Source organism: Drosophila serrata, unplaced genomic scaffold, assembly GCF_035046125.1.
Source record: "Drosophila serrata isolate PLE 108 unplaced genomic scaffold, ASM3504612v1 contig_228, whole genome shotgun sequence".
In the NCBI taxonomy this organism is placed as follows: domain Eukaryota; kingdom Metazoa; phylum Arthropoda; class Insecta; order Diptera; family Drosophilidae; genus Drosophila; species Drosophila serrata.
Window position 1 is genome coordinate 839,166 of NW_028257126.1, and position 24,398 is coordinate 863,563.

General features: G+C 38.4%; 2 protein-coding genes and 1 non-coding gene across 11 annotated transcripts in view; all 3 read left to right on the forward strand.

The window, feature by feature from the left end:
• The first annotated feature begins 2,818 nt into the window (after window positions 1–2,818).
• Window positions 2,819–4,427, forward strand: LOC110188003 (uncharacterized). Its single transcript, XM_020957525.2, has 4 exons — window positions 2,819–3,248; window positions 3,324–3,376; window positions 3,648–3,836; window positions 3,901–4,427. The coding sequence occupies exons 1-4, from the start codon at window positions 3,206–3,208 to the stop codon at window positions 4,369–4,371; spliced, it is 756 nt and encodes a 251-aa protein (XP_020813184.2). The 5' UTR covers window positions 2,819–3,205; the 3' UTR covers window positions 4,372–4,427.
• Window positions 3,517–3,588, forward strand: TRNAG-UCC (transfer RNA glycine (anticodon UCC)). Its single transcript has one exon. It is a non-coding gene; the product is annotated as a tRNA-Gly (tRNA).
• Window positions 4,428–5,961: 1,534 nt separating the features above from the next.
• cno (adherens junction formation factor afadin) overlaps window positions 5,962–24,398 on the forward strand; it is a 54,847-nt gene continuing 36,410 nt past the window's right edge. For 4 of the 9 annotated variants that reach the window (XM_020957605.2, XM_086829975.1, XM_086829976.1 and 1 more), the window contains exons 1-6: window positions 5,962–6,467; window positions 21,586–21,822; window positions 21,883–21,991; window positions 22,052–22,245; window positions 22,312–22,830; window positions 23,446–23,527. In XM_020957605.2, the coding sequence (XP_020813264.2) occupies window positions 21,718–21,822; window positions 21,883–21,991; window positions 22,052–22,245; window positions 22,312–22,830; window positions 23,446–23,527 (1,009 nt within the window). In that variant the 5' untranslated portion in view covers window positions 5,962–6,467; window positions 21,586–21,717. Of the gene's footprint in view, window positions 6,468–20,421; window positions 20,485–21,219; window positions 21,358–21,585; window positions 21,823–21,882; window positions 21,992–22,051; window positions 22,246–22,311; window positions 22,831–23,445; window positions 23,528–24,398 lie in introns of those variants that run through there. The other 5 variants (XR_015271000.1, XR_015271001.1, XM_086829972.1 and 2 more) reach the window with 4 other exon arrangements.

Sequence of the window (24,398 nt, forward strand, 5' to 3'; positions counted from 1 at the left end):
TTAATTGTTTTTTTTAACAATTATGCACAGAAGATAACAATGTTTCGGGTCTTATTTCTCAGATTAGTTTTCATGGTAGGCATTTCCTATCAGAATGCAAGAGGCTTACGTAGTAAGCTTCCTAACTTGTATTCTGATAGCCTTTCGTTTGCATCTCAGGTTATTGTGCTCACAGAAACCTGGTTAAAGCCGGAGATTCTGAGCTCCGAAGTTTTTCCAGCTGTGTTCACGGTATATCGGCTAGATCGCCCTATCAGACGCGGGGGTGGAGTTCTTATAGCGGTGGACTCCTCACTCACGTCAGAATTATTAACCTTCGAGGAATGCAACGATGTTTAATTCCTCTGTGTGAAGCAATCTATCAAAGGTAGCTCCATTTTTATTGCCTGATCCTACATACCTCCACTATCGGAACTTTCTATTTATTGGAATCACCTTTCCGCTATACAGATAGTTTCCAGTAGACTTTTGGATAGAGACCAGTTGGTAGTCCTAGGAGATTTTAATATCCCTGGTGCTATTTGGTGCTCAAATAATTCCACCAATACTCTCCATACACCTACACAACATGACTTTATCGCTGTCTTGTTTGACATTTCGTAGTCTCAAGTCAACCATGTGCGAAATTCCTTACAGCGCTTGCTTTATCATTGCTTCGTCTCTGATCCTGCGAGAGTCATTTAGCAAGGGTGGCGCCTCTGAGCAGCCCAAAGATCCTTATCATCCAACTTTCGTTGTGACTCTTGATATTGGGTGTGACGTACAGAATATTTCTGACCGTCCAACCAATAAAGTCCTATGTTTTCGCAAAACGGACTTTGCACGGCTGAATAATTTTATAAACGAGTTCAATTGGTCCGATCTATACATGTGCACTGACATGGCAGTTGCCGTGGATATTTTTTACAGTGACATGAATTCATTTTTTACTGAATGTGTTCCGTTAAAAGAGTTGAGCCGACTTAAAAAGAAAAAATCTAGACTGTATGCTAAATTTAAATTCACCGGTTCTCAATCTGCCCTTTCATCTTATTTATCAGCTCGGTCAAACCGTGCTGAACGCGGAGTGTTATAAAAACTATTTAACTCGTTGTAGGGCCGTTCTCACAGGACCCAAAACAGTTTTATAATTTCGTTAACACTAAACATAAGCCTAAAACAAATCCTTCCTCGCTGTCATTTGAAAATACTACCGCAAATAATGATCAGGCAATAGCCAATCTATTTTCGCAGTTTTTTCAAACAACCTATTCAAGCTCTTCGTATTTACACCAGACTTATTCCTACGACATACCCAAATCAAACTTAATTTTCTGTCCTAGCCTAAACGAAAGCTCTCTCCTTTTAGATCTTCATCGTGTCAAGCCAGTTTATTCGCCAGATCCCGTCGGAATTTCTGGCTGTGTGCTCAGGTATTAGGTATTGTGCCGACGCCCTGTGCTTTCCCCTTCTGAAACTTGTTACCTTGTCCTTAGATACCTCCCACTTTACCATTATTTGGAAGGAATCGTTTATTATTTCTCTCCACAAAAAAGGTAGCAAATTAGATGCCAGCAATTATAGAGGAATCTCTAAGTTGTGAGCCATCCCTAATTATTTGAAAACATTATCACCCCTCACTTACAGCACCTTTGTAGATCGGTTATTTCTCCATGTCAACATGGTTTTATGAAGCGAAGATCAACAACAACAAATCTTTTGGAGCTCTCTTCCTATATTATAAAGGGCTTCCATAATAATTGTCAGACATTTGACTCTGTTAACCATTCTCTCCTCGTTAGAAACTTCGATTCAATGGGTTTTCCAAGTGATCTTCCTAATTGGATCTCTAGTTATTTGAATGGCAGGACCCAAAAGGTCCTCTTTAAGAATAATTTATCCAATATTCTAATGGTTACATCTGGTGTCCCGCAAGGAAGCCATTTGGGACCCTTATTGTTTACATTGTTCATAAATGACCTGTCCAAAGTCTTGACTAACTCCAGAGTGCTTATGTACGCGGATGACTTCAAGCTTTGCGTGCAATACAATGACGTTGCCTGCCAATCGGATTTACAAACAGATCTTAATAATTTTCAAACTTGGTGCCGTGTAAACTTATTAAACTTAAATGGCTCGAAATGCAAGCTAATGACATTCTCTCGTGTCGTTCCTAAGCTTGCTTTTTACACGCTGAACTGTTGCTCTTTGGAAAGAATTAATTCTGTTGACGATTTGGGCGTCCGCTTGGACCCAAAACTTGACTTTATTGATCATATTTCGTCTATGGCGAATAGAGCCAGGGGTGTGCTTGGATTTATTAAACGGTGGTCGAAGGAATTCAATGACCCCTATGTTACTAAATCCGTATATACTTCCTTAGCTCGTCCTATCTTAGAATATGGATGCTGCGTTTGGAGCCCTCCGTACGGCGTCAATAGTAAACGCATTGAGTCGGTTCAAAAGAACTTTTTACTTTTCGATCTACGCGGTTTAAATTGGGATGCAATCCAAAGTTTACCTTCCTACTCTACTCCTATTATTAAACCAGCCGTCCGAAGCCAATCGTAGAACGATGCTAGGGATAACCTTTATTTTTAACCTTATACATGGTGATGTGGAAAGTGCTGACTTGTTGAGTCAGCTTACCTTCCATGTACCATGTAGAACTACTAGATCCTATATCCCATTAGTGTTGCGCCACTGTAGAACCTCCTTTGAACTGCATGAACCTTTTAGAGTGTTATGTGCAAATAATAATGACTTGTACACACTAATCTCTAACGTAGATACCCTTCCGAAATTAAAATCTTTAATACTAACACACTTAACACTAACACATGCAAGCTAACAATCTGGCAGCACGCCGGTAGTCAATTTCCTCGTATTCTGTCCTATATTCTCCGTCGCGCCTACTAACACCTAACCCAAACAGGCAGGTGCCTGGTGTCATACGGGCCACTTGAATGTACTGACCTTAGAGCATCAACGTCCACAAAAAAAAAAAAAAAAATGTTTTAAGACCCAATAAAGCTCCAGTGAGACTCGCGTGCTAAAGTGATTAGATTAAGTGGTCAATCTATGAGTTCGGTCTCGAAAGCTTCGGCTAGGTACATATGTTGCCTAGTCGTAAACAGGTTCAGTAGTAAACCGGCACTCGACGCCGCATCGTTTCTCCTTCTGTGTTTGTTTCTGGCTAGCTAAGCTGACCGATAAGAGTTTCATAATGCGGGCACAAAACGGAAGACTTTGGGGGACTTTAAATGATGGTGGGTAAAAAAACATTTTCAAAACGATGTGCTGATGGAGTCATCTAAACCATATATTATTATCTACAAATTCAGGCAAATTCGAAGTGCGCAGTGTCACCGAGTCGGACCTAGAAGAGGCGCTGGATGTAAGTTTGTTAAATCAGAACGCAAGCTTAAATAAAGCACCAAGGTCAATGCAAATCTTGTGGCAATTATCTTGTGCAATTTTTCAAGTCGAAGCTTGCTGCGCAGCACAAAACTATTGTTGCGCTCTGAGACTAACGTGGCGTCGGTGGTGTAATGGTTAGCATAGTTGCCTTCCAAGCAGTTGACCCGGGTTCGATTCCCGGCCGACGCAGTTTCGCTTTTTGCACTTTTTTTTATTTTATGTTTATTGATTTTCATCCCTGTTTTTAGGTTCTTGATAATTCCTTCTTTTTAAACGAATCAGTGTGCAATGCCTGTGAAATTAATTTGCCAGAAAATGATCAGGCCCGCCGGGAACTGCGTGAATTGAGCAAAATAACCGCTCTGGACGGAGTATCCTTGTTGGTGAAGGAAGTGGAAAGCAATCGTGTGGTGGCTGTGGCCTTTAACAAAATACAGGTAAAAGAAATCTCTTTTCTCGGTAATTAAGTTTAACTTAAATTTCTGCATCCGTTTGTATTAGTTTTCGCCGCCGCCTGGCGAGGATCACTTCTTCCTGAAGTTTCTCAACGAAAGTGTTAAAAGTCCCCAAGCCAAGTGTCTGATGAACTTTATGATCGGAATGGACGAGAGAATCGATGTGTGTGACATGTACAAAATGGACTGCTTCTTGGAGCTCATGTTTCTGTCCACTCTGCCGAGTCACGAGCGATTGGGTCTGGGGCGCTCCTTGTCGGAGTTTAGCATACAGCTCACAAAGGAACTTTCTGAGGGCAAGGGTCTCGAGGATATCAACGAAGAGCTGCGCTCCAAACGTCCTGTGGCTGTCACTGCTCTCTGGACTTCCAGCTTCTCTCAAAAATTGGGAAAAGCCATCGGCTTTAAGGTGCTCAACTCGGTTCCCTATACAGAGTTTGCATACAATGGAAAGCGCTTCGATGAGCGCATAAACCCGTTGCACAAGTTCTGCGAGCATGTCATATATAAATTTTAAACAAGTAAAAATGGATTCATAAAATAAAATAACATAAAAAAAGGAAATTTAGTTTGCGTCGGCGAGGAGTTGAACCCGAGTTAATTGCGCGAACGGTAAGTGTTCTAACCATTACACTACCAGGGCAAGGCGACGTAGCGCTGCCATTTGTTATTTGATACGCGGCAAGCTTTAATCGATAGTATCAATCGAAATGCGGTCACTTCTTAAAATTCCGATATTAAAAGTCTGGCAGCCTCTCGAGGCACGGGCGCTGCCAGACTTTTCATTCTCGGGGGTAATTGAAAACCTGACCGTCAGATGGTGCTTTTCTCGAAATACTTTCTTAGCCTGATAACGGCACAAAGATGGCGTTTTTTATCACTGAACTGCGGCAGAACAAAAAAAAGGCCCTATAGGACCTATTTACATATTTGGCTTTAACCAAATATTTTAAATTTATATTAATTTTGATGAATCACAAATAGCTTAAAGATTGGAACAATCTTTTTAAAAATGTTACTTCACGCCGATTATTTTATATAATTTATACGATTCGATTAAAGCGATGACCGAATGCAAAACGCTGTAAAGGTTCTCCAGTTTTTTAGGCATCGGACCATAGGCTTTATAAAGCAAATCAAATTGCAAAAAGCAGTAATTATACCTTTGTAAAATATTATAATTTTAGTTAGAAGTTTGCAACGTTTCCGACCATTATAAGAATATATTTTCTTGATCAGCAAACGAGCTATTTGACTGAAACTTCGCAGGTGATCTTCTTTTAGCCATTAGTATATAAGTCGGAATGGTCCCGATCAGACGCCTATCTCAAACATATTTTAGAAAACAATTAAATTCAGTCAACTCGTCCCGAATCCTAGCAGGAAACAAACAAAAAACAAATACACAACAATAAGTATCTTTCCTCTTTATGTTTCTTGCCGATGAATCTTAATTAGCCTTATCATCTCTTCTTGCAATAATTCGCTCCGAGCGTTTGCCTATTCCCTACTTTATTATCAGACAGAAAAAATGTTATCATTTGATAAGAACACCTAATAAGTATAAATAATAATGCTTCTAACACAAGCTCTCCGACGCGTCCAAAGAAGTTTCACATTAAAATCTTGAAAAATCGTCGACCAAAATAAATAAACTATTAATAATTAAAAACTTGAAAATTAGGAAATAAAATTTGTTTTGCGCCATTTCTTAAACGATTGATTGTATTACTATCGATACTATCGATGTTCTTATGCACTAGCCTAGGATTTTGGTCGCACTAGTGCGAAAAGTAAATGGTAGGTGTCGCTGTAAAGAAAACCAGCGTCAAAAAGGAATCTTCTACGCCATGTTAAAAATCTGAATTTACATTGTACAATTTTGGTACATTAAATTTGCTATAATGTTAATAGAAGAAATACAAAGCGTTGACAGAAAAATTTAGTCGAATTTGGCGATTTGACACGGAACTGTAACGTAGGAACAGTCTGTCGAAACAATGTCAAACGAATGATGAGGATAACAGTAAAATATTTTATTCGATATCTTTCGATAGTATTTTCATATTTTCCATCACCAGCAAAACAGTATCTTTCGATACTATCTGTACCTTTTCCATCACTAGCAAAGAAACTGGAAAATGTCGAAGGCGCGCGTCGCTCGCGTTTCATGAGCTCTTCTGTGCGATCAAGTTTCCCAGGGAAAATTGCAACAAGTGCGATCCCCGAGTGCGGTTTTTAGTGGCGATCGCTTCGCACTCCAAAAACGCAGGCAGTGTTACAAAGTGAGCTTTTTGTTTTTATTTCGCAATTTCCGTGCTTCGCACTTGGCGAATTTCGTGTTTCGCGATCCGCTCTCTTCGACGCCGACTGCGCAGCCGCCGCGACGCGAAATGTGCAACAACAACAACAACAAGTGAAACAACAGCAAAAATACCATACGACAAAAGTTAACAAAAATTTAATTGTTGCCTTAATTTAATTAGCAAGCTATAAGAGTGTAGTGCTACAAAAAAAAAAAAAAAAAAAAAACAAAACAAAAAACGCGAGGAACGCAATTGCATTGCCCTCCGGGCTTAAATTGGATTAAATCAGGCGGCTAACAAAAAAAAGGTATAGAAAATTAAGTCGCCTAGCTTTAATTGTTTCAAATTGACTGCATTCCCATGCATTTTGCCACCCTCTCAGAAAGAACAAAACAACAACCAGCACCAATTGCCATGTCCGGCTTAGCAACAACAACAACATAAAAAAGCTAACTAATAACAAGCAACGGCATTCCAGCGGCGTCTGCTTTGTTTTTACACTCACACAAAAGTAAAGAATATACAGTGCATATTCGAAAAAGTGAACTTCCTCGGAGCTACTGTTATTGCATAAATAGCTTGTGCTTGATTTCCGCTCATATAAATCGTACGGCTAATGAAGTCAAAAAAGTGCACTCCCTGCCTTGTCTTTTGTATCGAGCCAGCACTGTGCCACCCGCTCCTCTTTTAAGCTCTCTTTGTCTCCCTCGCTCCCCCGCGGGAAAAAGAGACGCTTGAAGCGGGATGTGGTTTCTGCTCCGTCTTCTTCTTCGCGAGAAAGAAAAGGGTGCGTCGACATTTCCATTGTGGTAGTTGTTTTTGTTATTGTGTGCCTTTTTCTTTTTTGATATTTTATTGTGTATTTTTTATTTGGTTGCTCACCTTCATACGTTATCAGAGTTTACATTTTGATCATTTGTTTCGTTGGCGAGAAGAAGTCTCCAATGTTATACCTGTTTGCCAAGAGAGGCAGAGAGAAAGGAGAGGGAGAGAGAGGCGCGCGCTGGAAACCTGCGGATAAAACCAGAGAGGCCGAGTGAGAGAGAGCAAGCCAACTGGAAGATCGGAATTTTTAGTGCTCTGCTCTGACTAACAGGTTTTTAGTAGTAGGGGCTTTACATGCTTACTTTTCTACTACGCTTTTTGTTTTTGCTACGGCTTACAATATTCTGTTTCTCGACTCCCCCTCTCTGCTCCTCTTACTTTATCTTCTTTTTGCATGGCAAACTTTCGGTCATTGTACTGTTGTCTTGCCTACCAACAAAGAACAACAAAAATAGGAGAAACTACTGATAGGTAATACAGTGGAGCATCGAGCTCAGATTCTATAAAAACTAGGACCCTCGATATATTGAAAAATAAATAAATATTTGTACTTATTCAAACGATTGGTTTATTATTTAATAATTTTTTAAATTAAGTAATTAATGTTTTAAAATCCAATTCAAATGTTAATGATTATCAAATAATAGTTTGCATTAAAATGTAAATTATTCCTAAACAATTAAGGTTTATTGAAAAAGTTCGTATGGGCTTTTTATGTAGTTTATATATTACTTACCCAATAAACCATATCCGGTAGTCAATGCAAATAAAGTTGCCGTGATCTATAACTACTCGAGCACAAGCCAAAAAGATTATTTTGCGTTTCGAAATAATCAAAAGTAAATAATTTAATTATATTAATTTAAAGTAAAGTTTTATTTTGCGTAATAATGGGTTAAAAATGCTGCAAAAGGAGTGCTTTGAACAGTAAAAACGTGATTATTTATCTAGTGCCCATGGTGGCTGAACAAGCCCAACTGCTGCTCCCTTGTATCTCCCATTCTCTCCTAGCTCTATTTTGGCGCTCTCCTTTTGTCGCCATTCGCTTTTTTCGCACACCTCATTGCATGCGACTGCAATTTTTGTTCAGCTGAACTTTGTACTTGGCTGGTTCTTTATTTTTTATTTTTGCATGACTCACGGGTGTGCCTTATTTTGGTTTTCATATTTATTTTGTTCCCTGAATGCAGGGAGTTGGGAGTTTGTCGTGTGTTACCTGCACTCTTATCAACGGGAACGTTCCACATTCCATTTACGTTATCAGGTGAGCTTGCTCTCCTAAAAAGGCCGAAAAAGGCAGATAAACCAAAAAGTATATTGCCCCACAAACAATGACACAATGCAATTGCATTGACAACCGGTTGATAACAGAAAATCCAATAAAGTAAATACAAATACCGCCTTTTCCGAAAATGCGCAAAGTACAAGCAGGAAAAGCAAATAAAGACGGTAAATAAATACGAAAATCGAAAACAAGTGCGCGGTAAAATTAAATGTAGGACGGCGATCTACAAACGCCCATGCAGAGAGACAGAGAGAGAGAGGAAGAAAGAGAAACTGGCACACGTGTACCTTGGCATCGGTGTGCGGCTATACAGGTGCGCCGCTTTAATCTAATTACGCCATCGCATATAGAGTCTCCATCCAAACAGCGGTCTCTGGTAAATTATATATTGGACCGCTGATAAAACTATTTGAGAAATTGATATAGGTCGGGAAGTGAAGACCAGTGGAATGCCCTATAAAACTTCAGAGAAGAATTAAAATAAAATTCATGTCCAATGTTCCCAAAATAAATAATTAAATAAGCATATATGAATATATCAGATAGTAATAGAAAACTTATTTAATTCAGAAAAAATAGAAATAAAAAATAAATATAACATTGTTTAGGTTATTTTTAAAGTCTGGTAAAGTTTTTGAAGCTTGTTATTTTTACTTAAAATGCTTTGTAAATCAGTATCAATAGGGTTATAAAATTTAGGTAAGCACTCTAAATTTAGAGCAAGCCTGATAACTTGTATTGGGCTACATAAAGTTGACCTATCAATAGTAAATAAAACGTAATCGGAAGCTACGTAATAGATAACAGCCAGCAAAGTTGATAAGCTGTTAAGCAACAAATTGATCAATCTATCCGCTGTCGCCTATGATTTATTTCTCTTGGACTATTGCAATTTCCGTCACTTATTATCCAAGATTACTTACTTAAATTTGCAAGACAAAATAGAAAGTAAAATTTTAATTGAATGTATACATTTCAACTCGCTATTCTAAGCTAAATCAGTGGTAGGAATGCTGTAAAATATAGTTTTCCCCTCCTTGTGAGAAGAGGCCATTCAATGTCCACATTAGCCAGGCTGTATTAGCCAGACTGCACTCACATTCGCGGCTTTGTGGCACAGCTGCAATTTAACGCCACAGCAGCCCCACAATCCCCTCGTGAAATCTCACAATTTGCGCCTATTTGGCAATTCCTTGCTCAACGCCGCTTGGCGCGTAATTGGAGTCTTTTGCGTTTCTTGGTTCTCAAATGCAAAATGTTTATTTTTGGCTTTGTGCTTTGGCTTTGTGTTTGCCCGTTTGGTTGTCTGACTCTCCTCCGCCTTTTGTTTACTTTTGCTTTCAGCGCTTCGGCGATACTTTTGTTGTTGTTCTGCGCGCCGCCGATCTTGTTTTGCGCAAAATTATAGTTTATTATACTCGAATTCGAATGCAGCAGAATTCTTTTTTGGGGGGAGTTTTAGCTGGAAATCCGAGCTTTTGTCCGTGCAGCTGTTTTTGTGTTATTTCTGTTTTATAGGTGGATGCTAAATGTATGAACAAAGTGCCTATCATAATTCATAGGAAGCCATAAATAACTTATTTGGAATAAAAAAACAAAAAGAATTCAAGTTGTTCAGATATGTGGCCCTGAAAATGTATCTTTTTTATAAATTGTTTATTAGATGGTAATTACCATATTAAAAAATAATATTGCTTGGTTCCTTGTTTTTTTTTACAAAAGTCAAGGCAGACAATATTAAATCGTAGGATTAAATGGATTTGTTGCGGTGATCGGTGAGTGCCACGCCCATTGTTGGGCCACTTGCCGCCCCTCTAAGGTTTAAGCTTAGGAAAACCCGTTTTGCAAATCGGCGGCTCACTCTCTATAGTGAACTATGGCTATAGCTCACTGGCTTGATCGACCGAGAAACTCGTTTTCTGCCGCCTGACCGTGATTTTATTTTTGTTTTGTTTCATGTGCTTTTTGCTGCCGTTTCTGTATGCTCTTTTTTATGGATTTGTTTGTATTTATTTCATTTTATCTTTTGCGAGTGAGTTATTGTCGTATAGCGATCGAAAACGTGTGTGTGCCTACGTGAATATTGCTCCACTTTGTTTGAATTTCACGTGCGCTGTTTCATGCAATTGCTGCCTGAGTTTGGGTGAGAAAGTTTGTGGATTCGCTCGGGAGTTTGTTAGTTTCCACTGACCACCGCCCTGGACAATTGCGACTTGTGTAGTAGCTGCGGGTACTGAACCTCTTCCCGCACATTCCACACGCGTTTCGAATTACACAAGACAATCAACTTCAGTTAACCAACCAGCAAAACCAACTGCAGAAACTTTACTCCACTTTAAAAGTTGGTGCAGCGGAGGAGGGAAGGTTTATTCCCATTCAGACAAATCATAAGTGGGTTTTATGTTGTGTGTGAGAATCACCTCTATGATTATGAAAAACTAAAATAATACGGGGAATATTTATACATATATGACTTATCAATTATATGGAGTTATACTCTCAATAAAAATTAAAATGATTTCTCAAGATACCCAATAATAACACAATAAAATTGTTAGGAATGCCAATCACTCATCGAACACCAATAAAAGACCCAATGACGCTGTCACGCTCCCATCTAATCGCGATCATTGAAATAGTTTCATCATCCGGCGATCCTCGATGAAGATTCCTTCACCTCAGACATTCCCCTATTCCATGTCAACTGACAGTCGGACTAATGGAAACGTCTACACCAGAATAATCTGCATTTTCTGGCCCGATCGCGAGGGTGATCGCCCAACAGAGAGGATTTCTTGCTGAAGAAGTCAAGAACCAAGGCAAGCATTCCGATCACATAATAGCCCGACATGGGAACATGAGCGGAAAACAAAAGAGACACATTTTGCCTATGCATCCCATAGAACTCGTTGACTTTTCATCTCTGTTCCAGGGAGTTGCAGTCCGCTGCCCCTTTTTTCCCTACACCGCTGATTGACAAGAGGCCCTTGCAATTGATGGACAGAAGTGTGACACAAAAAAAGTAGCCCTGTATAAAGGTGCAACGAAAAGGGAGAGTCCTTCAGGAGACGACTGTACTTTTTCTACCTTTCCGCCGTTGCTTGAATGAACTCCGAACCCCCGAGTATGCCCTGGAATTGTCAATTGGTATAATTCATAAGAGAAAAACTGTTTTTCCAACCACGTTCTGCGCCAGTGCACCACTCTCTCTCCCCTGATATATACACAGGGAACATTCAGGGGCAGGCCCTCCTCTTAAGGGTTCGGAATATACAGTTCTATCAAGAATTTTAAGGTAATCTAGAATGCAAACATTTTCTCTCTGTGCACACCTTTGCGATCCTTTTTTTTGGGCTAGCCATTTCGAACGTGTGCGTGTGGTGTTGCCTTAAGTTAGCTACCTGCTTTGCATGATCTTGATTTTGGTTCGTTTGGTTACCTGGCTCCTCGGAGTCCGGAGCCTATTGGCCCGCCTTTTGTCTCTATGGGAATGCTCTCGAAACCCCCGTGCGATGTATGAAGAGTGTTGTTGCAATACATTTCCACCCCGGACGTAAATATACGAAATACCATCGAAATGCGCCTGGCAACAAGTTCGGTGGTGCTTGCTTTGGCTTAGAGATACTTTTTCTAGGGGATATTTCGAAGGGTATGTAATGTTTGAGAGGATTAAAGGGGGATATTCGAATTAGGACACTTTTTAAGTCTAAGCTGGGTTCTACAATCTTGGCTTTAGATGAAATTCCAAACGCATTAATTTTATAGATCTTGAGGTTTTTTTTCCAGTTAAAATTCAACACCTAACAGTTTTTTTTTAAATACAAAAAGGAATACTAATATAAAAGTTATATATTGAAAAATGTTATCTTATTTATTTTCTTATCTTCTGAATTTTTTAAACACAAATTGAGGTATTTTTCTGTCGACCTTCCATACCTTTAAAATTTTTATACATTTTTTTATAGAGCTAGATTATGCGGAATTTTTCAATGTTTCAGTTTTGTCAGCGCCTTTTGTTCATCGGATTGCCGAAATTCCTTTGCGAAGTTGAGCAGGATAGACGTCTGCGGCACTCAAGTCTTGTGCGACTGTCTCATTGCGCACACAAATGAATGCATAATGGAGTCTTAATGTCTTTGCGGCTGCCCGTCCTTATGTCTGTCTGGATATCTTAGGGTTTTGTCCAAGTGTTTGCCTGAAAATGCATCATTCTCGATGGTATTCCTATTTCTTTTTTTGTTGGCTCAAGTACCGCCTCATTGAAACTAATTATTTTGTCTGTCTTGGGAGTTTTTGAGTCGCGACAGCTGATTACCTCGCAGCTATTTGTTTTGGTTTTTGCACCTCGCGGCAATCTTTTGGCCTTGTCCCAGCCCTGTTTTAACAGCTGCAAATTTAACGCCTTGCTACCTCGGTTACTGCTTTTTCAGTTTCGGTTGCCGTAATTACAAAGATGTTAGATCTTGTCGGAGGATTTTATGAGATGCCATCAGCAGATGTTCAATTTATGCACAGTCTAGTTGTTTCCTCGTCCCGCCAGTCTGACTTGCATCATTTCGCGTAATAGATGAAAGTTAACATGGATTTTGGCGTTTATTCCAGTGGAACATCGCAGTAATTTAAGAAGTATCTCTAGGTAATGATCTTTCCGATGGTATCATCTGGCTTTTGGTTTTCTTAAACATATTATCACTTTCTAAAACAATTTGAATGCATCCTAATTTTATGATTTGTAAAATACAATATGAAAATTAAACAACTTCAGCAGTTTATGGTTGAAGCGTTCATTAGTCCATTGCCCAATAGCGAAAGTTTATAAATCTTTAATAAGGGATTAGTGGAGAGTGAGAGGGTACGAAAGTAATGTAATCACAAATACTGAAAGGCCTTGATTGGGGCAAGCATTAAATTGAATGTTAATTGCTTGGCCACATGTGATTACCATTAACAAATTGAATGTCAAAGGTTGCCAGCACTAAAAGATAAAGACCAAAGGGGCGTGTCCGGAGAAAGAGAAACCTGGAGGGGGCCTTACATTAATTGCCCAAACTCAGATAAGTGAATTGCAATTGAAGTTGCTGGAAGTTGACAGCTGCGCCTGCGCAATCGAAAACACACCACGAATAATGAAAAAACACGCCAATCAGGCGAATCCATGCAACATTCCTCACATATAACCGGTTGTGATTAGGAATATATCTCCTCAGACGCCGATATTCCCCGATTTCCTCTATATAGCGTACTGCAGTTATGAGTGACATGACGCCGTTGGTGATTTGCCAAGCGAACGACAAACAAATTGCTTATGGCATTTCATTAAGATTCCCAAACAACTTCCACTATCGGAAGATTGGGAAATTCTGTATCGGTATGTGGCTAGACTTTAACATTCATAACTGAACTGCACAGAAGAGAATTATTTACAAATGATATTTGATACAGTTCCAGATTAGTAATGTGGAATTTGGATGGAATTGAATGAGTCTTATTGCTTCAAGTATTGAAATTCCATACGTTTGTAAATGGAAAGAGAACTGATAAAGCCAGATAATTAGCTTTAAATATTATGATTGGAGTTAAGTTTCGAGCATTCAAATTTCATTCATTAAATATGCACTCGACAATCACATTCACATTTAATTTTAAGAAATTGTTAACAAACCGATAAGTAAGCTATTAAAATTACAATATAAAAGCATTCTTAAAATATAAAATAGATTTTACTTGTATAAAATGCCGCGAACCATTTAGATCCATTTGGTTGTCCCCTTTCCCTTCTTTTAAAGTAATTTCACTTGCTTTTCACATTTATAAGGTTTTATTCCCCTTTCACGACATTTGACGTTTTCCACGTTAATTGATTTTTTATTGCCAATTGTCAATTGTCGCCGATGTCAGAGCGTCTTTATCGTTTTGTCCCCTTTTAATGCCTCGACTTTCATAGTTGGTGTTTGTCGTTCCCACTTTGTGTTTATTTTTTATAGGCGTTGTTTGGCCGAGTGAAAGTTTCGCATTTCCAAGAAGTAAGCCCTGAGATATGAGGCTGTATCTTTCAGATACAGTTTCTGCCCATTAGAAGTAAGTACACGGCCATTTAGCAACAGCAATTGCTGCTCCCACTTGGACGGTGGTGCTTCAACTCAGCCTCAGTAGCTGGCAATCAACAACTTCAAAGTGAGCAACAAGTTCCGCCCCGCCGCCATAATTTTCCCACATTAAATATGCACCTAAAGCTGACTTAGTTCATGTCAGGAAAAGACTCTAGAGACAGTGGGTTACGAAAAACTAGGACCATCCCATTATGCTTAGAAATAAAGCATTTCCTTACATTTTATTTGGCTGCATAGAATATTATTACTTTAGAGTTTATGTTTCACTCGGACCTTTGTTCAATTGTGTCACATTTTCGAGACGGAAGCTTACTTTTGGCCAGCACTGTGGGCACATCAGATGCATTAAACAAAGCGCAGGCAGTCCCGCCTATTAACCGGTTAATTGCTTCCTGGCCTAATTAGGCAGCAGTCACAACAGTGCCAGCAGCAGCAGCAGCATGCAAAATGGCAACATCAACCAACATCAGATAGAGCGGCCTCTCGGGCGGGTTAGCAGCTCCGGTGCGTCGTCGTCTTAACTGTTTCTGCTGGTTTCTGCAATTATATTTGGTTTTCTTATGGCCATTACATGAGCGTTCACTTACAGTGACCAATACAGGCCCAACCGGATGGTTGGTTCAGACCACACCTGACCGAACGGCGTGGCGGGAAAACTTTTCTCCCAATTCAGCCACATTTCACACTTTTTAATTACGCACCGAAGAGAAGAGATTTCTCTTTTTTGTTTGTTTTCATTTGGCCAAAACAATTTTGAATAATCATAAAATCTATATTACTGCACATTTCTGCTGGGAGTTGCGTAAGCAGTTTATGCAGAGAAAGCTTTTAATTCCATCGCGGTCGAGTAATGTTTAATTATGTCATTAAAGTTATGGGAATTCATGAAATATTTTGGGTTAACGTGTAGAACAAAACAACTCAAAGCTCAGCAAATGTAAAGTTATGATTTCTTACTATAAAGGTGAAAAATTCATAAATGTAAATTATATAGAGATGGTAAACCTATGCTTTAGTTAAGGTACGTGTTTTATTTGCTTAATTTACTGAAAAATTAACACCAGACATACCTTAAACTGTTCAATCAAAACATTAAAGTCAGAAATGAACATTTCTTTGTTAATATATATGTTTTATGCACAAATTTAATTAAAATACCTAGTTCCCATAACGCTGTATCGGATGAAATTAGATTTTTGATACGATGTACCCTAGGTAGATTCGCTTTAACTATATCCATCGAATCATAATTATGCATGCCAGATCATCCGTAGTCTGCCTAGGATGCCGCACCGCACCCCACACGATGATCCATGCATACTTAATTAGTTAATTTCCCATAAATATCTGAACAGGAGGGTGTGCCCGATTCGTCTGTGAGAATATGCAATATGCTAGGTACTTCAAACTGAAGAGTCTCGACTGAATCTTACCTCATATTTATAATTTGGCCAAGGAACTAAAATTATTTAGTGAACATTTTCAATAGGTTTGCATAAGAGGTAAAAATTTAAATTTTAAGTTATTTTGTACACTTTGATTATGGTACACAAAGGTCGATACATATATATATTTTTTCCCTTCAAATTTCAATACGTCATTTATTTTTCTTATCCATGACCTACATTTTTTCAAAGCCCCATATACTTCCGTTGGCCGTTTGCGCAAGGGGTGAATGGTGAATGCAAATGCAGCCGCAAATAATCATAAATATTAAACAATAAATAACTTAATTATGCGCGCATGCAAAAATGCACGAATATGGGGGAGAACCCTCCAACCCCTTTGGCACTCCATTAATTTTATATCTGCATGCATTACTCATACGTTTGTTTTCTCAAGTTTGAATTGCGTGCCGGTTGTGCTAATTACGAGAAATAAATACATTTTTTGCGATATGTTTAGAGACACAAAATGTGAGACAAGAAAAAATAAAAGACTGAAAAATAGTGGAAAAGAAAACGCTTCACCATAAACGGAAACTATTAATCAACTTTCACTTGTTGTGGTTTATTTGTCGCTTCTTTTTCTTCTCAATCGATGCCGTTGTTATCGTTGTTGTTGCTGCAGCTATTAGCCAAGATATTGGTCTGATATCTATATATAGTTATATCTATGTATGTATTCCATAGTGTTTGGCGTGATTTGAGGCCTCCGCACGCTGTTTGTCTGCGTTAATTAATGAAGTTTACCCATATTGGGCCAAATATTTGTTTTGCTTTGTCCCACGTTTTTCTTCTTTTCAATGGATTCGTTTATCGGCCAACAGGTTGTTGACTGATTATACATATTTATGACTTTATCTTGATCTGCCTTATCTACGTTTGCTTATCTTGATTGCTTTGGTATTTCACTGAAGCCGATTCAAGCTATTTGTGTTTAAATAAGACGTTTTTAAATGTTTGTAGATGATTTTAAAAGCAAAGAAGAACCATATATCTAAAATGCTTAAAAACGAATGATGTTAAAGAATATTTTTTAAAGGGACAGCAATTTCCACTGAAATTCAACTGAAATCTTTACAAATTAGAAAGGAGAAAAGAGTTCACTGGGAACGTAATGTAATGTAATGTAATATATCTGAAGTTGGAACTCCTTTTTTTTAGTTCTCATTAGTCTTGGCTCTTTTATTACGTTAATTAATTAATTGGACAGATATAGCATAGTTTTGTTGCTCCAATTCAACCAGATTCATTCCACAATTTAATTTCACAACTCCCATGAATTAGTCATGCCATCTGTAATTCCGCTTGGAAGTTCCTCCGGCTCTTGGATGTGCTTTTAGATCCATTTCTCCTCTGTCTCTACACCTACGCTGAGTCACAGAAGTCTCGAACCCGCCTGCCCCTTATACCGCTCCGCTCACCTGTCGTCTAGCAACAATTCAGGGCTCATTAAAAATTGCGCTCAACCCAATTCCATCAACCAATTAAGCGTGGCCCAGCAGCAGCAAAAAATAAGAATACAAAAAGCAAGCTTGACTCATTTACAGTGACTATATGTTTGGATCTTTATGTTCCATACATATTGTGTGTGTGTATATTGCGACTTCTTGGGGCTCATCACTCGCTTCCTGCTCAGTTCGGGCGGTCAACCAGCCCAAAGGCAAACGCAAAAAAGCGTTAAACAAATAACAATAACAAAAAAGAAAACAAAAAAACACAAAAAAGAGTCAACAACCACGTTGGTATGCCTTTTGAAGCCGTTTGCCGGTTTATTGTTTTCCTCTTCGCTCCCAGGGAAAAATGTTTTCATATTTATTTTCGTGCCGCTGCAAAATCTTTGGCAAAAGGTAAACAATAAAGTGCCAACAACAGTTACATGACTAAACAGCAAAAATTATAAAAAATATCAAAAGCACTTTTCACCACCAGAAGCTCAGACAGAAATAATTGTGCGACAAGAAATAGAGACGGTAAAATTGGATTATAAAATGAAATCACTGGGAGAAGTTAAAAAAATGGGAAAGGGTATATTTCATAATATTTAATATTAATAATTATATTACTAAATATTTAAATGTTCCTTAAAATAATAAAAATATAAAGAACATTTGAAACACCTTTTGTGAAATTTTAAGTTAGAAAACATTTTTTTGAGCATAACATGTATCAACAATTAAATGGCATTAAATTTATATAGAAGTAATTTTCGGTAGAGAATTCAGTTTGTATTTGTCTTATTATTTATTTATTAGTATATTTAGCTATATGTTTAAGTTGTTTCTGGCAAAAGTGTCACAGTCTTTAAAAAGCCAAGCTTAAGTTTAATACAGAAACAGAAGGGAAGCCACAGAAAGGCAGATCAAAGCAAACCGGGTAAAAGAACTAAAATGGCAATCGACCGAAAGAAAAAATTGCAGAAAAATAAATAAGGTGTGTGCTAAGGTTTGTGTCATGGCTAATTGTTGTTTTTTTTTTTATTTTTTCGTTATTATTATTTTTATCTATACTTTTATTTGTTTGTCAGCTTTGCCTCGTCATTTATTGAGGTCTTAGCTCTCATCTGCTAATTTACTTAGGCGACCCATCGAAGATATTGCTTTTGTAGTTCTTGACTTATTGACTTTGTTATTGACTTTCAATTAGGCGTCGCCAAAACACAGAAAAATTATACTACACAAGACTATTATTTTTAAAACTTTTCTTAGAATGAAAATTTATTGCTTAAGATGACAGAGAAAACAGATTTTGAAACATAATCAATTGTTTTGCTATTAATACAATTATATTAAGTGTAGCGCTTACAATTCGTTCTATTTTGGTGCGCACTTATTGGAACTTTAGACCTTCTTTATATAATTTATTCTTTTTACCAGGTGTCCAGGGGGAATCTCATCCCATTAAAACATTTGAGAGAGAGAGAGATGCTTACTGTAGATCTTGATATTTCTCTTTGCATATACCGGTTCAGGTGTTTCCTCCAGAGGAACTTCAGATTAGTTATTTCCCCCATCGTCTATATTTATTTTTTTCCAGCCTCTGGCCGTTTCCGTTTGTTTTACAAACCCACTGACCCCGAAATGAATTGAAATAAAGCACACACACTCCGAAAAAAGTGCAGCCGGCAACTAGTTTTGCAAACATGAACTACAGGTGGAGGGGGTTAAGGGGTGATGCGAGGTGAGGTGAGTCTATTGCTGCAGGTGCCAAAGCAACAGCTGCACAAAAAAATAAAAACATCACCGAGGGAGAGAGAGAGAGGGAGAGGGGGAAAAACACCTTTTAGTTATGCCTAGGCCAGCAACAATTTTACATGTCCCAGACCCACTTTGCGAGGTTTGGTGCTTCTCAGAAACGTTGGTTACTCTTTTGCATCTGTATCTGTAGATGCGCAGGTGTGTAACATTACAGGTGTAGCTAGCCAAAAAAAAAAAAATCAGCATGCAACAGCTCAGAGTAACAAATAACAAAAGTTTACATTGAATTTAGTACTTCAGTACTATATCTCTTACTTGGTTTAATTGGGTTTAAAAATGAAATAAAAACTGTAGAGGAATGTTCAAAGATTGTCACATAAATTTAACTATTAAAAATCAAATGTACCTAATAAAATCCAGGATATAGTTAAAAAAGTAATTTTTTTTCAAATAAAATATATATTTTGATGACCTCATCTGTGCTTGTATCTGCATCTGCAAATGTATCTGTATCTGTTTCTGTGTTTCGTATTTTGTTGTCTTCGTACATTCACCTCTTTTTCCTCAATGGGCTTTGTGTTTTTGCTTATGTGCCTTTTTATTGCGGTACTTCTCGTTTGGCCTTCTCTATGTTTTCGTGTCTCTTCCCAAGCGACACTTTTCTTTTGTTGCGGTTTTCCGGCTCGTTTTTAATTCGTTTTATTATCTCGCCTCTCGCGATCTTTTCGGGCGCATTTTTCAGCCCAAATCAGCAGCAGCAGCAGCAATTACGACACCACTTTGTTGGTGTAAATGTCACCTTTATGTCTTTTTAATAATGTTGTACAACAATTACAGAGTCTGTTTGTGTTCGCTTACCTGGAAGTTCATGCCGTCTCCCTTTTTGCAGAAGCAATTTAAATATTTTTCTTTGCCCATCAGTTGAAACGGAATGGTTTTGTGTGTTCCAACATTTTGTATAATTTGTTAAAAAGGTTGACATTCTTTCGGCATGGGAAAATCATAGTGGTGACCAGATAATAAAATTAATTTTGAATCGCTTACCGATGGCAGACTTTTGATAAGAGATTTAATGTGGGAAAATTCATGTGAATTTCTTAGTCGTAACCCCATATTTTGTGTTTATATTCTTCGTATAATTTCAGTAAATTTATTTAGTCTTAAAACGAAAAGATTTAAAGTTTATTTTGAAGGAACTTATTAAGAGATATCTATAAAGTCTGTGGTCAATTATTAATATATTTCCATGACATTTCCCTTGTTCATTGTCTTCGAATTCCGATATTAAGGCTACCCTTTCCATTTAAGCCCGATCAACCCTGAAAACAAATATCGGCCTTGGCAACCATTGAAATGCAAATTGGGAAACCAAAAACGAAAAATACCCAAACACTTAAACAAACCCTTTGTTAATGGTTACGCCTGAATGCAGCAAGGACTCCTCAACTCCTCAACCACACCTCTGGTTAGTTATTCGATGCATACGACTCCAGCTGCTGCTTGAGGACACAAAAGTTCGAAATGCAATTCCCACTGACAACGCACGCCCTCGCGGAAATTGTGGAAATAGCTTCACTTAAACGGTTACCATCCATCCCATACCCATCCTCCACCGCGAACCCTCCTTATAGAGAGCGACGGCTCTGTAAATCGACAAGTTTCAGTGCACAGACGACGGGTTCCCTGAAGCGGAACCGTTGACGGTTATTAAACTACCTTTACAAGACGGAACAAAAACCGAACCCCGAGGAAAGAGAATACCAGCACAACAGATAGCAGCGCAAAAGTTTAAAGAACTCGAGAGGAAAAAGAGGGTTGGAACCGAATAGTTTAGTTCAGGCATAGTTCCGCTGTTTGACATCACTTCTCTCTGAAAATAGCTTTACTGAACTTTGAACGTTACCTACTCTACCCACGCCCCGGATAGCATATAACATCTTGAGGTTATGTTTGTACAAATGCACTGAAATTTTCTGCTTTGATGAAGTTATTTGTTTAGGGTCGCTGAGCGCCGAAAGTCGGTGGGGGAAATTCTGGTTAGATATGATCTTGTAAAGGAACTTTTAATTGGCTCGTACGAAAGACGGTCGATTGTCAGATACTTTTGTGGTAGATGACATGTGGTGGAGAAACCCAGAGTTTCCCTGTCTCTCGATCATAAATCAAGACAGAGTTCGTTTATTTTGTTACCCCTGGAATGCGAACTTCGAAATTATGTTTCTATTAAAATTTGTATTTAGCCCTGCCCCTGAGAATTAATTCAAAGCATGTTTCCTAAATTCCATTCATTCATTCATTTATTAAGCAAACTTTTGTTTGGATTTCCTCATCATAGTTTGTAGGTGAACAGACGAGTATTTACAATGTCTTCCTTTATACTCTCTGCCCCTCAACATGATCCGTCGGTGTTTACATTTGGCAACGGAAATTTAATGTTTGCCACATCTGCGCCAACTTTTTACTTTTCGCTTTCGGTTCTGATTCCGCCTCTTCATTTACGATGCTTTCATGGAAGTTGTAAACCCAGAATCTAATTTTATCAAATGTTCCTCCTGTCTGTTTACAGATAGTCAAAGCCTCCTCCACACACAAAGCGAAGACAAAAACGACGTCACACTGGAGTCACAAAACGGTAAACGGTCCCAGAACTAAGAAGAAGAAGACGACCCTTCCCTTCCCCCAATACAACCTGTACAGTATGTCACATGATAAGAAGATGTTGGATCGCGAGGCAGTTCGTTCAGTGATTCAGCAATGGAATGCCAATCGATTGGATCTCTTTGCGCTCTCCGAGCCAGACGAGGTGAGTCCGTCTTCATGAAGTACATAGGAAATGCATTAAATCATATTATATTTCGCACAGAACCTGCTCTTCCATGGCGTTATGCGCTTTTACTTCCAAGATGCTGGCCAGAAAGTGGCCACGAAATGTATTAGAGTGGCGTCCGATGCCACTGTCACAGATGTCATAGGTAAGTAACTAAAGAGTTATGTGCAATATCAATTGTTAATCCTTATATCCCTATATCTAGACACACTAATCGAGAAATTCCGTCCCGATATGCGGATGTTATCCGTGCCGAATTACGCTCTGTACGAGGTGCATGCCAATGGCGAGGAGCGTCGTCTGAATGCCGACGAAAAACCGCTGCTGGTGCAGCTCAACTGGCACATCGACGATCGTGAAGGTCGATTTCTGCTGAAGAACATTGATCAGAAGACCACCGTGAGTTTGTATTGCTCGCCAATCGTAAATGAATTTCTATTAAACGTATTCTTCTCGTCCCCTTAGCCCATCGAGCAAACAGATCTAAACTTCAAGCGCAAGCTCTCCAAGCGCGAGAAGAAAGAGCAGAAGAAGAAGGAGAAGATGGCCAAGCTAAGCTCCGACCCACCCACCTCCAATGGCAGCCAGTTGGGTCTGGGCAATGGCATAAGTGGATCCGCAGGGTCAGCCCACATGAACGGCAATGTCGGCGGTGGTGGAGGCGATGGCAGCGACGCCGTAGCTGGCAAACTATACACGGAACTGCCGGAAACCTCGTTCACGCGATCGATCTCAAACCCGGAGGCCGTGATGCGACGGCGTCGACAGCAGAAGCTGGAAAAGAAGCTGCAGCAATTCCGTTCCAGAGATGGCGGTCCTGATACGGGCGGTACACTGAAGATCTACGGCGAAAGTCTCTGCCAGGATGTGCCCTATAAGACACTGCTCCTCTCCATCCGGGATTGCGCCCAGGCTGTTGTGCGGGAAATGCTCACCAAATATGGACTGGAAAAGGCCGATCCCCTGCACTATTGCCTGGTTCAGGTGGGGAATGCGTTCATTTGTAATATGGGTTGATACAGAGTAGTTGAGAGTAGGGCTCAGTTATAAAATTTGTATCCTAGGGTATTTTTTATAACCATTAAAAATTAGCTTTCATGGTATTATAAGTAAGCATATAACTAAGCATTTAAAAGTCATTCCTATGCTTATATAAGATGATAAGATATACATTTTCCAGAACTTTATCAATAGCCGAGTCGATCTATCAATCCGTCCTTCAGTTTCTCCGTAAAATAGTCTTTTAGGCTTAGAACTATCTGACGAATCTCTCCAGATAATCTTCTTTCTGCTGCAAGTTTCTCAAAGTTTAGTTTAATTCTTGTTTAAAGTCAAACCTTGAACGACTGTTAATATATAAATATTTTAGAAGGGTATTAAAAATCACAGAAATCTTTAAAGTTGATCTTTTTAAAAAGTACAAAATTTTGTATCGTTCAGCAGTTCACCTGGCACTCAGATATTGTAAAAATGATCATAATTAAACTTATTATAAAAGAAATCTAAAATTATAGAGGAATGTTAATTATTTTCTCTACAATACTCTGTATCAATGATCTTTCAAGTATTGAAATTAATTATAAATTTTCCCATATGCAGGTCAACAGCGATGGAACGGAATACATACTCGATGACGACGAGTGCCCGCTATCGATACTCATGAATCACCCAACGTCGCGAGGTGAGTGCTCTCCTTCCTGTTCTTTTTTTCTCCTGATTTCCAACCATTTAAAATCAATTTTCTTTTGTGGGGGAATTGCCACTTCATTCATAAACATGGAATATCCTTGGCATGAAATTAGTCTTGTTTTATCAATAATTATGCTCCCTCGCTCTCCCACTCACTCAATAACTGAGTGACTGACTGACTGACGGTAACTTCCTATCAACAGCAACAACAAGCCCCAAACAAGTTGGCGGTGTTGCTATTTTTTTTTGTTTTATTTCATACTTTCGGTGTAGAAAAATTTTATCAATCAGTTGTGAGCTGGCATTTCTTAGCGTTGCTTCGGAATTTGTGTTCTTTCGGTGGTTAATAAAAGCTATTAAAAAATATTAAACTTTAATATAATAAACCTAGTTTCAAAATAAAAAGAACCCGTTTTAAAAAGTATTAAAAAAGGGTAATCTATTTAAATTAAAAACTTGTAAATAAATCTAATTCTGTTACAAAATTTAATCTAAAACTTAAAATAAAATTATAATATTAAAATGAAAGATGATTTTTGTGAAAAAATACGTAAGTGACTAGCAGAAGGCAATAACTTTCTGCCGAAATAATTCTTATGTATAAAATGCCCATTCATATCGTTTTGAAAACTTAACATTACGTTTTAAAGCACCAAAAATGTAACAATTTATTTCAGTTTTGAGTTGATTTATTGCCGAAACAATATTTTCAAAATTAATTTTCGGTTAGGAAACTAGGAAAATAAACTACTTATCATGTTCAACAACCTTTTTAGTCAAGACAACATCCTAAGGACATATCCTAGGAAATAGATTGATTTTTATATTTTTGTTTTAATTAGCAACACGCTACTCATGTATGT

What these genes read in the sequence shown, in the direction of transcription:
- LOC110188003 (XM_020957525.2), top strand. Translation starts at nt 3,206, where the DNA reads ATGCGGGCACAAAACGGAAGACTTTGGGGGACTTTAAATGATG. An exon ending in ACCTAGAAGAGGCGCTGGAT is followed by an intron (nt 3,377 to 3,647) that starts GTAAGTTTGTTA and finishes CCCTGTTTTTAG; the next exon opens with GTTCTTGATAATTCCTTCTT. An exon ending in TGGCCTTTAACAAAATACAG is followed by an intron (nt 3,837 to 3,900) that starts GTAAAAGAAATC and finishes CGTTTGTATTAG; the next exon opens with TTTTCGCCGCCGCCTGGCGA.